Here is an 18,881-nt window from a genome sequence, read left to right as displayed (position 1 = left end):
ACTCTACATAAACTCTGAAAAAGAGTCCTTGTTCTAGATAAAGCCACATTCTTCTTCCTTCCACTTTCTTCTGAGGGTCATATTCTGGATAACTGAACTGAGAAAAATGAGTAATACTGCTGAGCTACATTTTCAGCAAAATGTAAGCTATCAAGTAGAAAATTTTTTTCAGATTATAAACAGGAAAGAATATTAGAGTAAAAACTAAGGAAAATGTGGTTTCAATTAATGAGATGGAATAAGAACATTGAATGACTATAATAAGATTACAATTTATATTTATCTTACAAAGAAAATCAGCATACCTTTGACAGGATTCGCATCATATCCATATGTTTTGTTAAAAATATGACGATCACCAGAAGAAGGTATTATCCTTGAATCAGATACAGGATGGATCCCTTTAACACGTTCAGCTATTGCTTTATGCTGCTCATAAAATCCAAGTTTCCTTGGGGAGCTTGTCACCAACATTGTATCACCGTTTTGTAACACCATATGCTCTTCTCCTTTAGCATCTGCTGATAGGTGAGTCTCTGAGTCACTCCCATTCATAACAGGGAGTTCAGCAATTTGCAATAACACTTCCTTCTGATTAGCAGCAGAGGTTTCTGGTAAGGAATTAGATTCAATGCTACATCGTCCTTCTAACCTGTATTTCCCAGGAGACATAACTGCACAGGGAACAGTTCCCATCCGGTCTATTGTTGCCTTTGTGACAGCAGCAGGATTGGGAGAGATCTGAGAGGTAGAATCATTGTGGCCAACGTTGTCACAGTGGGATGCCATGCTTCCACTTTTAGAAAACACATCTGCTTCGGACACCGAATCTTCAGTCAAGGCTAAAAACTCTGAAGGTGTCTGAGCTGTGGTAAGATCAGCAGAAAGCAATGGAGATTGTAAAGAGCTTCCTGCCCGTTCTGTTACATCCACAGAACAAGATGGAGAAGCTCTTACTAATACAGGTTCTCGCTCTTGGTACTGTGTAATTTCCAATGAGAATTCAGACTGCTGTACCAATGAAATGGACTGGCTCTGTGGAACTGGCTTAGAAAATTTATAGTGAGATGAAAAGGATTTAGTAAGCAGCTTCTTTGTTGACTGCTTAACAGAACGGCGGGTTTGTTCTTCTGTGAATCCAGAATCATCCCCCTCACTTTTGCCAGAACTTAGACAATTTATAAAAACATTCTTATTAGTGGAGTGCTCCTTTTCCCTTTCAAAATCCTCTGTCAGAGATCTCGTTATCTTCTTATTTCGTGAACTACTAAAACCAACAGAATGTCTCCCTCTGGTTTTAACATGTTCTTCCAAACTCAGTTTTTGCATACTGCTGTGACCAGGTTGAGCACCATTTGAAATACTAAGGTTCTGGTTGGTAGGTTCTTGCTTAGATTCACTGCTCTTCTTATGGTGGAAGCTAATGGAAGGGGTACGAAATATGCTCCTGCGTTTACCTGTACTACCTGAGCTTGAGTTAGTGCTGGAAGGGGAGGAACTGTGGACACCAACTGCATTACTGGAGGAGGGTGAAGAAGGAAGAGAATCATGTCTTCTGCTAATACTTCTTCTGAATATTGGCAACCGAGAGACCAGGGTAGATCGTCTTGATCCAGAGTCCCCCATTGGGACTCCAAAACTTGCACTGTGATAGCCAACTTAGCAGCCTGGGAAAAGTTAAGAGAAAAAGAACAAGTCAATAGGATTCCATTATAAATAAGACATTTTAAAGTAAATCATTGTTCTTCAGATATAGAATGCAATTAGATTTATGTTAAAACAATAAATAATACAATTCTAATACTTAAGGATTGCAAAGTTTGTAAGTAGCAGAATTATTGAATATTTTGCATAGTGATTTTATAATGGTGCAAAAGTTACACCATTGCAAGGAATAAAGTCTCTGTTCAAAAGAGTGTTGAGTTGGAGACACAAAATCATTATGCAAGATCCAACCTTACTACTCATACTAGTTCTATAACTTGATAAATTGTTTAATCTTAACTTTTCATGTCTGTTTGTTTAGACGTAGTAGGCATGTGGTAGATATGATCATTGCCCTCTGGGTAAAATGTCCCACCCCTGCCTCTCTTAGCCAGCACTAGCTAGACCATGGGATTCAACAAGTTATTTACCTGAACTTAACACAATCACAGACCAGCCTGAGGTCTGACCTGATACTAGAAGCTCCACTCAAAGAATAAACAATTAGGATGTATTCTTCCCCTTGGAATTTGATTTCAGATGTTTAGAGATAATAAGTCCATAGGCAGAGACGACAAAACCACAAAGCTTACAGTGTGGAGTTACAAGCAAGATAAATTTACAATAAAACCACTACTATGAGCTGAAGACAAGATTTGATTGAAAGCTAACGCAACTGGTAATGTTGAAACAAAAATATAGACAGAGGAGCAGAAGCATAGAAAAGTTCTGAACCATATTAATACCAGGGAACTGACGACGGAGAAGAACAAGGAAGAGGAGAATGCAGCAGCTATAGTTCATCAATGCTGATGTACCGAGGACTTTTATACAGATTATATGTCTTTTAATGCTTCTGAGTATTGATATTACTATGGATATTTTCAGCACAAAGGTAACTTGCCTGATGTCACTTAGCCAGTAAGTGGTACAAGCAGGAGTAGGAAGCTAATAAGCCTTATCTAACCACAGGGTCAGCTCATAACCAGCATGGTACGCACTGATTTCAACGAAGGCAGAGCCGAGAACCTGTGCTGCTCAAGGCCCAGACATGTTTCCACGTAGGGGATTCCTAGTTGTGTGGTCAACCTTGCTATTCTGGTGACTGCTATTTTCACTTGTTTTCATAATATGTCACAATTTGTTTCCTCTTTTGTTTTGCTTTGTTTCTAAATTTTACCTAATACCTTACCTATCATGTACACACCCCTTCTATCAACTTGATTGAGGCTCTGTTTCATTTTGTTGCTTCTTGCAACCAAAATTAAACAATTACGAATACTACATAAAATGACAAGCCCTCCATTTTATCATCTTTACTGATATAAGATTGAGAAAGTAAAAGAGTTTCATGTCCTTAAAGAAGTGTGTGACCAAAATGGAAAATATTTTCTCTTCCGGATATGCATTCATATATATCTAATATTTTGTTCCACATAATGGAAAATGTAGCACTTTAACATTATATGATTTTTGGATGATTTTTAATTGTACTCATTGAATTGGAATTTAAGTCAAACTAAGTATGAACCACTACCAATATATTTTAGTATGCTTGTAAGGCTTTGGGTGAAAAAAGCTTAATATATAAACAAAGATATTATAGATCTTGAAGTCTTTCACAAATTAAAAATATCTCATTTTCCTCCCAGCTTAAATTTTTCAAAGTTGACACAAAATATAATACTTTATTTTCATTATTTCAGTCTTGATAATGCTTTAATTAACATCATCCTCAGCTGTGATTTTTTCATTTATATGCAAGATTTACTTCCATCAAATGCCCAGTGAAGATTTGGCTCTAATTAGGGAATTACCAACTATAATGATTTGAAGCTGGTGGTGAACCTATGGCCTTCAACACATTAAAGTCAAGATATTTATCATTTTTATTGAAAATCAGAATTTATGTGTATTGACATATGTCTTGACCTTTTTTTTTAGTATTTCTTGCATTTGGATCAGCATTTAAAAACATAAGACTGACTCGGTTCCATATCTCTTTACTAAGTATCAAAAAATTAAATTAATTAAAAAATTCAAAAAACATATTATAATAATTACTCTTCTTTCTAAGTACTTAATAAAAATGACCAGGCTTCAGTTGGGTACAAATATTCCATTTAAGCTATTCATATGTTTGCATAATTTCTTTAAATAAAACATCATGGAGATTCTAAGAGATATTGAATGGAATGAATATAAAATCTATTAGATTTTACTTTGCTGATAGTCTTTTAAATGAAGTTCTTTATTTCCTACTAAGAGCTTCCAGCTAAGCAAGAGACAGATAAAATATCTATAGTTTGAAATTATCCATATTTTTTAGAGAGACCCTTTAAGGTCTGGATGCTCTCTACATCTCCAAATTCATTATTCCCCTCCTCACATTTCATTCTTTAATTGCATTTATTGTACTTTCCATTTTCTGTCCACTTTCACCTTCTGGGTATTTGCAGATGTGGGTACACTTGCTCGAGATGCCCTTCCTGGAACTCTGATGTGGCAATATTCCTATGTGTATAACATCACCCTTTCCAGGATGCCAGCCTTGACCCCCCTTTCCACATTAGATGTAATACTCCTTTATGAATTCTGAAGTATTATTTTATATAGAAAACATCTGTTTATTTATCTAACTTACTATTGTACCTTAATTTTTTAAATATATTTTAATTGGTTTGAGAGAGGAAGGAAGAGAGAGAGAGAGAGAAACATAGATGTGAGAGCTTAACATAGATTGGCTGCCTCCTGCATGTCTCCCACCAAGGACTGAGCCCAAGACCCAGGCATGTGCCCTGACCAGGAATCCAACTGGTGATCTTTTGGTGCATGAGATGATGCTCAACCAACTGAGCCACACCATCAGGGTGTATTTCTTTGTAGTGAAGACCATCACTGCTTTGCTTTGAGATCCCCAATGCCTAATATAATACAAAATTAATATCTATAGGATAAATGGATTTCAGAAAATGAAGTTTTAACTTGAACACATCAGTATTTCAAACATAAACATATTTTCTGTCTCACTACCATAAATAAGTCCTATAATCTGAGGTTCATAATGCTGAATTATAACTCTTAGAGATTCATAAGTTAATTGAAAGCATTTTGAACTGCAATATTATTCAATAATCTAAAATCTGCTAATATATGAACAAGTTTAATAAACAGTATATCATCGCATCAACTTCAATTATTAATGAAAGGCAAATATAACATTACAACATGTTAATTTTATTTTTATTACAATTTTATTATAAGTAGAACAATTACTTTTAAACTGTGTGTATATTTCCATGCATTTTTTATAAATTTCCAAATCAGAGAATATAAAAATATTTTCTCAATTTTCCTCTAATGATTCTTGGTTCAAAAGTCATAGTCACTTCAAACATAACAGGTCCTAAAAGTATACGGTTTGGACTAGACCTTCCTACTCTCCAGGGCTTTTTTTTTTTTTCCCTCACCCGAGGACATTTTTTTCCATTTTTTTGTTCAGATAGAGTGGGAGGGGGAGAGAGAGAAAGAAACATTGACGTGAAAGGGACACATCGAGTGGCTGCCACCTGCACGACCAACCAGGACCGGGGACAAACTGCATCCGAGGTACGTGCCCTTAGCCGGAACTGAACCCAGGTCTCTCTGGACTGCAGGTCGACGCTGTAACTGCTGAGCCAAACCAGCCAGGGCTTGTCCAGGGGCTTTTACAACCATAAATATTATATTCTTCGGAAAAGCACATTAATTATACAAGAAGAGAATCTCCTAATTATACCTTTTAAGCTGTATAAATAAGCAAAAAATACTGACTTGACTTGTAGGCAATGTCACTAAACAGATGCCTACTGACCCTATTAGAAGTGGTGTGAAAGTCAGTGATCTCAACTGAAGAAACAGTATCCTTTGTTCTTTAGCACCAGGATTTAACAAAAAACTCCCAGAAAGTATTTTATTCAGTGATCTCTAAGTAAACACTATCATTCCCCTTGACAGAGTGCAACATCATATGGTGGATCTATTCTGAATAAAATGAGGGGAATTTCTTGTTTGGCATGGTTGAGGAAGATCTGGATTCTAGCTAAAGAGGTTATATGAATTGCTAATAAGTTACCTGTTTAAAATTACAGTAAAAGTAAAATCCATTAAGAAAGTAATATATACTGGGAAAAAAGATAAAAAGACTTCCATGATTCCAAAGGCATCACCCAAAGACATAAAACAAACTTGCAGGGTTTCCGAGCTATCATCTGGGAAACTGATTACTATATATACAAACAGGTATGTCTTTCTGTGCAGATAAAAGAAGCAAAACCTTATCCTTTCCCAACATTTTAAAATATTTCCCTGGAATTCTGACAACCCTCATATTTTTTCACTATGAGCCCACGGTGACTGAGTCACCTGATGTCCATTTCTGAGAGAGTCCTAAATATCCTTTGTTTGTCTCCCAAAACTGATGGCATTTTATGAAAAAGCAAAACTAAACAAAACACACCTCTAACACACACATGCAATGTGCCAAAAGAAAGTTTCAAATCTAAGCTCTGCCACATTCTAGTAGCATGAACCAGAACATTGGTAGCGATTATTTTATAGTGATATCTTTTAAGGATGAGAAGGTGTAACATAGAAACTTAACACTCTGCCTGGTATAGAGTATATTTTCAGTTTCTTCCTTTTTGATGAAATGCATTCAAACAGCAGGAGCATGGTGGAGTAGCACATACATAGAGTATGAAAGTGAACTACTCTTCATACCTGTCCCAAACCCTCTATTAAAAAATCACCTAAAAATATTGGAGGGGGGATCTATAAACTGAGGTCAGTATTCCAATTCCTTATGATGAACCTCCCCAAAGTATACATTTTTACTGGAATTTAAAAACAATGATCAATATTTGAAATATTTGTGAGAAATACTGAATGAGATAATTCTGTCCCAGTTCTACTCTTTCTCGGAAAAGATTTCAGAAAATAACTCAGTAAAGCCTAAATGACCATGCTAAAGAGAAAACCTATGACACATGATAAAAGAAAACTCACAGAAACCAAATACTCTCTTAGGTAAACATTTTTCAACATTAAGATAGTGGTGGCAGGAAATAAATCTTATGTAAACATATCAGAGGGCACTGATCAATTTTTATCAAAATTAAATAGGATAACAGCTTGAAGCAATTTCCAAAACAATCTTAACCTAAATATGTCACAGATTTAAATGAGGCTCACACCTGTTATGTGGTTAGAATTTAGCTGGAAAGCCTTTCAGACTTTTTATATTACAAAGGCCATGCAATTTCACCTCAACATTCTTATACTTTATGGTGCAATTTACCCTTAAATGTATTTCCAAAATGTTTTATTGTTTTCCCTTACATGAATCGGAAACTAATGAAAGCATGTTTAAGAGATAAATCATCTGCACATGACCAAGGGCCACTCAGCTAGGAGCGTGACAGCATATAAGACACATTAAAAGGATGACTGATCATGATCATGTGGGTGATTGGTCACGGGGAAGAGAATGAGATTGTCAGCCTAAAGCAGAAATCATACAACTGATTGGGTGTGTTTAATTAATATTTATTAAATTTGCTTATAATTTAACCACATTGAGTACACTGTTATTTTTAAAAATAAACAAGCAAATAGCCCAAACAAATGATTTATTACATCAGAAATGTCTACTTTTATGTGACTACTAAAAATGATTTGACCCTAAAGATGGTATATAAGCAGAGACGGATTACCCTGATTCTGTATAAATCAATCTCCTAAGCAAAAAGAGAAAGAGAGGGAGATGCCAAATTAGCATGATAATGGGAACTGTTACCACAGGAAAGAAGAATTCATTTCAAAGAGATTATTCTACTAGCAGAATTTAGGGAAGCAAATGAGTTCCTTGTCTGAATTAATGGAAGAACATGGGCCGTGATACATATTTAACAAGACATGGAATCTTGAGAACCAGACAGATATGATCTTAGTTCTTTAGTGACCAGAAGAGACAACAGAGAAAGAAGAGACATAAATCAAGAAAGATTAGATTTTGGCCAGGATTAGACAGAAGTTAGTAGTGACAGAAGAAAGACATCTAAAACCCATATCTCCGTGTTACCAGGCTTAAGTAAATAATGAGACTACATTTGTATTGGAAAGAATATTGCAAATTCTGGAATTTACGCACAAGTGAATGCATAACTGTTACGGATGCAGATTCTAATGAAAGACTGTCTAAATTTGAATTCATCTTTACACATAAGAGCTGAGTGGCTTAAAAAGTTACTTAAACTCTGAGCCTGAGAATAAAGAATTTTATTGCACTGTCTTAAAGAATTTTTATGAGGATCAAATAAGTAAATGCAAAAAGGGCACTTAAAACAGGATCTAGCCCATGGTAAGTGCTTAATAACTATAATTTATTTATGATGAACAATTAATAATACTTGTGCTGTTTCACAGCATATGTATTTTAATTTAGTTTAGAATTTCACCAACCTCTCTCAGCTGGAAGTTCTAATTTTGTCTACTGGTAGAATAATACTGTCATTTCCTGAGTTAATCTGAAACAGATTAAAGATAAATTTAAATAAAAGATTAAAATGAAAAATAAAAGAATATTAGAGAAGCAGTACAGTAAACTCTTGATTTTGTGGACCTCAATTTAATGAACTTTGTATTTAATGGACAAAATTTCCAGTCCATATGTCATATGTGAATAGTAATACTGATGATTTTAAAATGCTTTTAACCTTAAAAAGCTTCTGCACAGCAAAAGAAACAACCATCAAAATGGAAAGGGAACCCACCTGTATGGAAGAGCATAATTGCCAATGATACACCTGATAAGGGATTAATTTCCAAAATATATAGAGTGCTCATACAACTCAAAAAAAGGAAGACAAAGAACCCAATTAAAAAATGGGCAGAGGAGCTGAATAGACACCTCTCCAAACAGGACATACAAATGGCCAAGAGACATATGAAGAAATGCTCAACATTACTAATCATCAGAGAGATGCAAATTAAAACAACAATGAGGTATCACCTCACACCTGTCAGAATGGCCGCCATCAATAAATCATCAAACAAGTGTTGGCGAGGGTGTGGAGAAAAGGGGACTCTAGTACACTGCTGGTGGGAATGCAGACTGGTGTAGTCACTATGGAAAACACTATGGTGTTACCTCAAAAAAATTAAAAATTGAATTGCCATTTGACCCAGTGATCCCACTTCTAGGAATATACCTAAGAAGCCTGAAACACCAATCAGAAAGAATATATGTATCCCCATGTTCATAGCAGCACTATTTACAATAGCTAAAATCTGGAAATGGCCCAAGTGTCCATCAGTAGACAAATGGATAAAAAAGCTGTGGTACATATACACAATGGAGTACTATGCAGCTGTAAGAAAGAAAGATCTCTTATCCTTTGAGATGACATGGAGGAACCTGTAGAGTATTATCCTAAGTAAAACAAGCCAAGCAGAAAAAGTAAATATTACATGATGTCACTTATTTGTGGAATATAATGAACATAACAGTCTGAGGAACAGGATAGACCCAGAGATATGGAATTAGGGTACAGACTGAAAACCCTCAGAAGAGGGGGGAGGGGGAGGGGAGAGAGAAACCAAAGAACTTATATGCATGTATGCATAACCAATGGACATGGACAACAAAGCTGGCGACTGGGTGAGGGTGTCAATGGGGAAAAAAGGAGAAACATCTGTAACAAAAATAAATTAATAAAAAAGATTCACACTTGGATTCTCAGGGAAAAAAATAAAAAAATAGAAAATAAAATGCTTTAAACCAAGATTTGCTTATAATTACATTAACAGGTTATTTTTTTTTTATTTTTTATTTTTTTATCCTCACCAGAGGACATTTTTCCATTTTTTGTTCAGGTAGAGTTGGAGGGAGAGAGAGGAACAGAGAAAGAGAGAGAAACATCGATGTGAAAGGAACACATCGAGTGTCTGCCACCCACACAACCGACCAGGGCCGGGGACAAAGTGCAACCGAGGTACGTGCCCTTAGCGGGAACCGAACCCGGGTCTCTCAGGACCGCAGGCCGACGCTCTAACCGCTGAACCAAACCGGCCAGGGCTATTTTTTGTTATTAATTCACTGTTATCTTTAACAAATTTTAACAAATTTTAGCGAATAGGCCATATGTTGGGGAAAAAATTGTAGTAATTTCACTGACATAAATAAATATTACATATCTGCAACTACAGTCTACGTATTTAAATCCAAGCGTCACCTCTTGTAAATAATGTTCAGCAAATGATTAACAGGTGATCACACAGCATCGCCCACGGTCATTGGTTCTATTGTTGAGTGGGGTGCCTTCCTGCAGCAGTTTTAACATGTGTTGGCCAGTGTTCCACATGTGCTAAGCCCCACCCCAGCCGTGTGCATCTGTTTACTCATAGTGACTGATGAATGCAGGCATTTACTAGACCTACTCAGCATACATTTAAAATTACTATAATACATATAGAAAACTTTTCTATGAGATTAAACTTTTCAAACATATTTAATTTTAATTACACAAACATGTCTACTTTAGTAAAAACAAGTAAACTAATTCATTTGTCAATATTTTAACTTACACACTTGGAAAACCTACTTTATTCTATAAAGGACTTTCAGCTTTAATGAACCTTCCTCCTCCCCTCACCCCACCTGAACTAGTCTGTAATATGAAGGTTTACTGTACCTATATATCAGTGGGTCTTGGAACTAATACATCTATCTGTTTATCTGATCTATCTATCACTGAATAAATAGAGATGTAGCCAATATTACAAACGCCTTTAAAATTGTCTCTTACAAATGATTTCATTCCACCATAGCTTGCTTTTGACCCATAATATTATTGACCATGTTGATCTGCTTCCTGACTACAAGTTTGGTTCAATTTTTCATTAAGTAAATATCGAGTTTAACAATGTAATCTTAGTATGTTTTTTTTAATCCTCACCCAAGAATATGTTTTTATTGACTTTAAAGAAAGAGAGAGAAACATCAATCAGTTGCCTCCTCGACATACCTGACCAGGGATCAAATCCACAACCTAAGTATATGCCCTTACTGGGAATCAAACCCACAACCTTTTGGTGTACGGGGCAACACTCCAACAAACTGAGCCACCTGGTTAGAACTCAGTCTTAGTTTTAAATTTTCAACCAGATAATCCAAACTTCAAAGAGCAAATAAGTAAAAATATTATGAAAATTCCAAGACTCTGAGCATGATTCTCGAACGATGATTTTGATAAATTTGCTGAGCAATGCCAATGTCAACATAACAAATATACCACTTTAAAGAAGATGCACACATCTAAAAGTGCATTTGTTTGTTAAAAAAAAAATAATTGTATTAGTTTTTATGCTCATCTCAATGGAGAATTTGTTGTGTGTTTTTTAAAATACTATTTTGGAAAACAAAATTCCTCACAGTTTTCCTTGGTTAGGTTTCTTGGATGCTGAGCCTGAGCAAAGGATTCCTGTTCAAACAATTTATTACAGATCACTCTCAGGAGAAGGTGAGGAAACAAGGCATGATAGGACAGGGGAAAAGCTAACTGAAGATGTGTTCCCAAATGGACACTAGTTTCAGACTAACCCCACAGAACTGGAGCACTAACCGGTATCTTGAGACAATGGTCCTTGCATGCCCATACCAGTCAACCATTTGTAGACTTCTCTAAGGAATGGGGGAAAAAATATTTGAAACGTATCAAACAGGCAAAGGATTAATACCTGGAATATATAAAGAATTTTTATAAATCAATTAGAAAAAAATAATCCAAAAGGAAAAATAAATGAGGGAAGAACATGAACAAGCAATATATAGATGCATAGGAAAATATATGGAAGGAGGTATAGTTGTCCCTCACCACTTTGCACTTCGACTTTCACAGCTTCACTCTATGGTGTTTTTTTTTTTTTTCAAATATATTCATTAAAAAGTTGATTGAGACAGTGAAAATGATACAGTGTGTGCTTGGTTGTCTGAGTCAATTATACACCCCTGTATTACAATTACAATTAAAATTACTGTACGTATGGACTGCAGACCTATGTATTTGAGCACCCCAGGAATCCTTCAATGCCAGGTGCAACCGCTGGACCACTCCTTGTGTGTGGGCAATAACTTTTTTCCAAAAAAACGCGTGTGGTGAAACCAAGCCAATCAGAGCGTGCTGTTCATTGATTGGCTATCCTACCCTCTTCCCATCCTGGCCACTGATTGGCTCAGCCTCATGCAAGTTCATTTCTCTCATACACACTTCCACATTGCTATGCATTGGAAGCATCTTTGCTCTTGTAAGTGTTTGTGATTTCTGAGAACTTTTATCTAAGCCCCACGATGGCTCCTAAACGTGCTGCTTCTTCTAAGCCTTCTGATGATGAAACTAAGCGCCAGAGGAAGATGTTTACCATCCAGGAGAAGGTGAAACTCTTTGATAGGATAAAAAATGGCAATAAAATTGTGGAGGTTGCCTGCCATTATGACTTGAATGAGTCTACTGGTTGGTTGCTCCATCCGTAAAGATGAAAAGAACATCCATGCAACGGCTACTATCTCTTTCAACAAGGAAGCAAAGCGCGTCGTGACAAGTCATAATAAGTTCATAGTGAAACGGAGTCTGCCCTAGCCATTTGGATCAGTGACAGCTGCAAGAAAAACACTCCGTTGGATTCGCTGGTCATCCAGGAGAAGGCGAGACAGTTCTATCAGCGCTTTATGGTGGATGAACCTCAACCTGGACCCTCTTCTGAAACGTTCATGGATTTCACAGCGAGCAAGGGTTGGTTCAAGAAGTTCCAGAAGAGGTATCATCTGAAGAGTGTCATTCTCCATGGAGAACCTGCCTCTGCTGACCAGCCTGAAGCAGAGGACTACTTGAACAACACGTTCCAGAAGATCCTTGAGGAGGGCGAGGATCATCCAGAACAGTTGTCCTTAACTGAGGACGATCTGGTGGAGATGACTAAGTCTATGAGTGAGGAGGAGAAAGAACAGCCAGAGGTTCCTGGGGGTCAGGAGGAGGAAGTTGGCCTTACACTTGAGCGTCTCTCGCAAGTCGTGAGAACTATTAAAGTAGTACAGGACATGATTGGCAAATGGGACCCACAAATGATGCGTGCATTGTAGTTCCAGAATGCACTTGATGGAGCAATATAGAACCCTGCAAAAGCCTCCTCACACATATGAAAAGACAGCGCCAGCAAATGCCTATCACAATGTTCTTCAGCCGCACACCCAGATGCCCACTGCCTATTCCTAGTGTTCCTTCAGCAGAAGATGACGACGCACCTGCTGAAGATACTGCACCACCTGGAGACTCTCCTACTGAGGTGGTGCCTGCAGAGGAGCAGTAACCTTGCTCTTCTCTGCTGTGCAGTACACCTCTTCATCTTCATCGCTTCATCACCGAACAAGTTGCACTATTTTCATAGGTTAGTGGATGTATGTAAGAAATGCGTGTGTGTGTAACTGAATGTGCAATAACATTTGTGTCTAATGTCTTATTTTTTCTTATTTTGTCTAATATATTGGGTAATACGAGTGTAAAGGTGACTAAAGGGCGTTATTTCATGTCTAGAAGGCTCTAATAATGTTAAAAAACTTATTTAGAAGGTTGTAACCAGGCTTTCTAAGCTCTAAGTGCAAAAATATTCGAGATTTATAAATAAAGAATCTTAATTCGTGGAAATTCATTTATTGCAGAAGAGTCTGGAACTGATTAACTGTGATAAACGAGGGCCGACAGTACTTAGTAATGTGAACAGTGGCTATCTTTGAAGAGGGCCTTTGATTTGGGGTTGTCATCGGTAGGGACAACAGTGCTATATGTAATATAAAGTTTTAACAATGAAAGTAAATTCATAAATTACTTTCATAATTAAAACTTAAAATTTAAATCAAGGTTTTATGAAAATATATAGCCTATCAAAAATTACATAATGTTGAAGAATATAGGCATGTAAATGTGTTAAAAGAAATTTGAAGGGTACACAAAAAATGTAAAACAGCTGTTGTCTTTGGAAGAAGGAGAAATAGCACCTTGAAAATGCTATTTCTAAAAATAATTTGACCAACTTGAACATACAACTCTCAATTCAGAATGTTTGAATAATCTTTTCAATGTTTTACACTTTAATACAATATATTTAAATAAATAAAACCTATGAAAGTGTTAAGAATCCTTACACTAATATAAAGATTTTAAATTTTTTACAAACCTACACTTGTAATACGAAAATTCATATTTTATGTGACTATTAGTCTAACTTTCATCTGTTTATGAATCGAGATTTACTTTTCTAACAGCTGGAATGCTATTTAGTTTCACTATTAAAAGCCATTTCCTCTGCCTTAAAAAATCTGTCATTATTTCTTTACTACATAATTCACCTCTGCATCTTGTAAGTGATAAGTCAGATACAAATGATTTGTTTCAGTTTTTTTACAATCTTTTAAATGTTCTGGTATTTCCACAATACAAACATTAAACCACCATAACATTATACAGCTGGCTAATAAATTTGAGTCACATGATGATTTAGAAACGTAGCACTATGACTTTTGTCATTAATAATAAATTGATGTCATTATACCATTCTTTTCAAGGCTAGTAAATTAAAAAGAAAGGTCGTTTGTATATTTTCTTGATCCAAATGCATGCTTCTTTTAGACATTTATAATAGTTTATTTGTTTACTAAATATTAAAATGCCTATATGTGACTTACATTTCATTTTCTTCACTAAAAAGTAAAGGACCAACTTTATAACAAATAACCTGCAGTTGCATTTACCTGTCAGCAGAGGGTGGAGGAGATCTTCCTCCGCGTCAATTTTTTTCTTTTAATTTTCGGAGCCAATTTAAGACTTATTGGGCAGTTAATTATCAAAAATATCACAAAGTCCTTGATGTAAATGAAAAAGAAAAGTCTCCAAATGCTTTTGAAAGTTAAATCTTTGGTTTATTAAAACAATTAGTATCTTAAAAAAATAAATTGCCTTTAGAATTAAAGGAAGACTCCAACTCTTAACTTGAAAGTTTTAAACAATAATTAGGAAAAGTGAAAATAAAAGGGTTTTGGTATTTAACTTATAAATATGTATAAGCTTATATATTTTATCATTTTTTAAAAATCCTCACCTGAGGACATACTTAGAGAGGAAGAGAGAGAGAGAGAGAGAGAGAGAGACACCTATGATTTGCCTCATGTACGCGCCCACACCAGGAATAGAACGCAAACCCCAGGTATGTGTCTTTACTGGGAATCAAACCGGCAAGACGACTCTCAACCAACTGAGCCACTCTGGCCGGGCATGGCTTACATTTAAAAGGTAATTCAGACTCATATATATCAATTCAAATTTTTTACTTATTTTCCAATAGTTTCTTCTCATTGTTTTTGGAACAGTTGAACATATGCGCTGCTTTGTAAGAAATATATTAGAGCAAAAGTGTATAAAGAGAGTAGTATATCTTGTTGCTATTATATGCTGTATATATCTGTCACTTAATTTTTAAATTTTACTTACAACATTGCATAGAACAGCTCATGGTCACAGACACAATTATAAATAAGAAAAAAAATATACTATCATATATCAATATAAAATGATGTCAAAACCAGAGAAAAGGAATTTTTTATTATTAATTTGTTTTTGTTACAGATTTTTCTCTTTTCCCCCATAGACACCCTCCTCCCCATACCCCCCGCCCCATCTCCTGCTTTGTTGTCTATGTCCATACATGCATATAAGTTCTGTGGTTTATCTCTTCCTCCCTCAACCCCCCACCCTCCTCTGAGACTTGTCAGTCTGTACCCCACCTCTCTATGTCTCTGGGTCAATTTTGTTCATCAGTTTGTTTAGTTCATTATATTCCACAAATAAGTGAGATCATGTGATATTTGTCTTTCTCTGTTTGGCTTGTTTTGCTTAGAGTAATACTCTCCAGGTCCTTCCATGCCATCTCAAAGGATAAGAGTTCTTTCTTTCTTACAGCTACATAGAGGAAAGGAATTTTAAACACAAATTAGAATACACATTAGGAGACTCAATTTAAAGGTGGTTATACTCAGTATTTGTAATTACAGTACATGTATGTCTGTGTCTATATAATCAGCAACACAAATACCTGACAGTACGAATCAGCATAGACAGCAATATAAAATCCAATATTTTCAATGTATGCTCCAGTTCAATTATAAACTGGATCAATATAAATATAAACGTAAGTCAATACAGTGGGAAGTAAGCATTGGTCCGGTGAGAGGAAAAAAAGAAATGGGTATGTCTGAAAATCATTCCTGTCTTGCTTTTGTTATAAATACTATTGCACTTGTATCTTTTATAATGCTAATAGCAGTGTTAAAGAATATACTAATTTGCCTTTAGTACTGTGTTGGCATGGAGTACAAATTCTGCCATAGTCATTTTAAAAACAGAATCTTGGATCTGTCATATTTAACTGTTGTCTTTAAACTCAACATATAGCGATCAAATGTATCAATGACATTGTTTCACAATATAAGTGAGGATATAATTTTTCTTCACCTCTGGTTCCCCATTTATAAAATTAGAAAACTGTATGGATGAATTTTGTGAGTTCCTCTAATTCACTAAAATATTTCCATACAATCTGTGAAATTTAGGATACACACTAACACCCATACACATGTCTGATGATAAAATGTCATTCTGAATATCATTTTTCCAGTTTATAGTTAATAACACAATATTACCACAAACACAGATGTGATGTACCTTATGAAAAGAGAACAAAAGTGCATCTGGAAATCCAGTCTATATGTTACATGATAAAATTAGAAATGTATGTTTCTTTCTTTCTCTTACATTGCATTTGCTTATGTAATAGACAGGTTTTACCAAATCATAAACATATCTTACTTTTCCCTTATTATTTAAAAATTTTTGGTGTATAATTAATGAAATAGAACAGGGTTTAGTTTTTAGACTCTAGAAAAAAAGGCATGGCCGATATCTAACCTTTTTAAAATAAAGTTCTGTGATATAATATAGTATCAGATTAAACTTATTTCATATTATATTGAAATAACTTCTAAATTGGTAGAAAAGCCCAATATTAATCCAATGATTAATATAGTTACTCTGGATCCATAAAATATAATTAAAAGTATATTTTACTAAATATAAAAAATATATTTTATTACCTATATTATTCTTTGATCTTAAAGTTTTATTTTTAAGAGGAATTACATATATTACAATAAAGTGAATATAATAAATTCAGTTAATTTCTTTCTTTAAAAAATTAAACCTTTAAACTTTATTAATAAATTTATTAAGTTGTCTTCTTATGAGACTACAGACCTGCATTAAAGACCACTCTAAGGAATGACTGTTACTTAGTTTTTACTGAGTCATATACTGTTAATTTGATAGAATAATAATTAAGAATGAAATCATGAGAGAAAGACCAAATGGGCTATTTTAGCTGCATTTGATAGCAGGGGTAATGTGTCTGACTTGAGTTGCCACTAGAGGGAGATTTTGCATCTTGAAACATTTAAGGAGTTCTGCCTTGGTGAACAACTATTACACAGAATTTTCCATTTGAAAGGTAGACTTTCTTCTGCTGCTGCTGCTTCTGCTTCTTCTTCTGCTTCTTCTTCTTATTATTATTATTATCATCATCATCATCATCATCATCATTCATGTATTGGTTTTGGTTATACAGTTTAGAGGTTAAAAAATCATAATTTGCAGTGTTCCCCTCAAAAGGTGTACTTCTTTTTGAGAATAAATAAATCAAAATACAGATTGGCTAGGTACCTCATTCAAATACATACAAATAAGTGTCAGCACTAATATTTATAGAGCTCAGTATTCCTGATAATGGAATTAACTCTAACCTAATCAAATAAAAGCAGAGATTATCACTGCAGGAAACATCTTTCTTGAAACAAATAAAGCATCTGATATATCTGTATATTTAAATAGGGTTCCAATTCTTGCATAACTTTTGTATGTAATTTATTTTTCAAGGAACTACACATTAACAACATTTTCTCTTGTTTCCCCTTTTTGGGGCCTTTGTTAGAAAAAATACTTAGGCACAAATTCATGGGAAAGGGTGATCTCATATTTAATGAGTACATAAATTATCTCATTTTAGTCTTCCTAAGAACTTTCTTAGGCAACTGTCAATATTCTTTTGCTATCAGCCATTGAGTCAACTCTCACTTCCGGTGACGCTGTGAGTGTGTCCACAATGTCTGTCCTCAGCAGCCCCACTCAGCTCCTGCAGACTCAGGCCTATGGCTTCTCTTAAGAAGTCGATCCATCTCATATCTGGTCTTCATCTTTCCCTGTTGCCTTCTATTTTCCCTAGAACTACTGTCTTTTGCAAAGGACCCTGCCTTCTCATGATGTGCCTCAAGTAGAATACCTTCAGTTTGTCATTTTCACTGCCAGCAATGTTTCAAGTTTAATTTGCTCTAGTGCCCACCTGTTCATCTTTTTTTGTGGTCTAGGGTATCTATAGGGCTCTCCTGCAACACTATATTTCTTATCATATTACTATAATTATCACATTCCTCTTAACAGATAAACAAATTTGGGGTCAGAGGTGAGAGTGGTTTAGCATTCCAAATCGGTATTCCAGTATCAGATCTATTGCCAGGTAATCAAAGGAGTTTTAAACGATTCTCCAATCATAATAGGACACAAGGAATATTAATTCTTCAGAGCAAAAGATGCACCTGCTAGCAAAGAATGTGCAGAACTTTACATTGAGTTCAATGGGGCGGAGGGGGGAGGACAGAAATGGTTGTGCCATCCCACAGACTTGACTAAGCTATCAGCTGCATGTCCAAGGCTGAGAATTAAACAAGAACCTAAGAACATTTTTTGATTCACAATAAAATCTGTAAAGAATGAAGCAGGTAAAAGAAAGCATATCAAACAACAATCAGGAGGTCACCAGAATCTGAAAGAAGATGCAGGGTGCCCGGTTAGCTTTGTGGAGAAACCACATAATGGTATTGGAACACCATGCATACACTTTATACTATATAATTTATAATGATAAAATTAGATAACATTTGTTGTGTGCTTACTCTGCGTTGGGCACAGGTCTAAGCACTGAACACA

At 35.3% G+C, this 18,881-nt stretch overlaps 1 protein-coding gene across 2 annotated transcripts in view; it reads right to left on the bottom strand.

Annotated features, from left to right (window-relative positions):
* CCSER1 (coiled-coil serine rich protein 1) overlaps window positions 1–18,881 on the bottom strand; it is a 723,258-nt gene that overhangs the window by 552,213 nt on the left and 152,164 nt on the right. For both annotated transcript variants that reach the window (XM_036243021.1, XM_036243030.1), the window contains exon 2: window positions 306–1,667. In XM_036243021.1, coding sequence (XP_036098914.1) covers window positions 306–1,626 — 1,321 coding nt within the window. In that variant the 5' untranslated portion in view covers window positions 1,627–1,667. The remainder of the gene's footprint in view (window positions 1–305; window positions 1,668–18,881) is intronic.

The sequence above is a fragment of the Molossus molossus genome, unplaced genomic scaffold, assembly GCF_014108415.1.
Source record: "Molossus molossus isolate mMolMol1 unplaced genomic scaffold, mMolMol1.p scaffold_m16_p_1, whole genome shotgun sequence".
NCBI lineage: Eukaryota > Metazoa > Chordata > Mammalia > Chiroptera > Molossidae > Molossus > Molossus molossus.
Note: the sequence above shows the minus strand (reverse complement) of the source record. Positions and strands in the feature narration are given on the sequence as shown.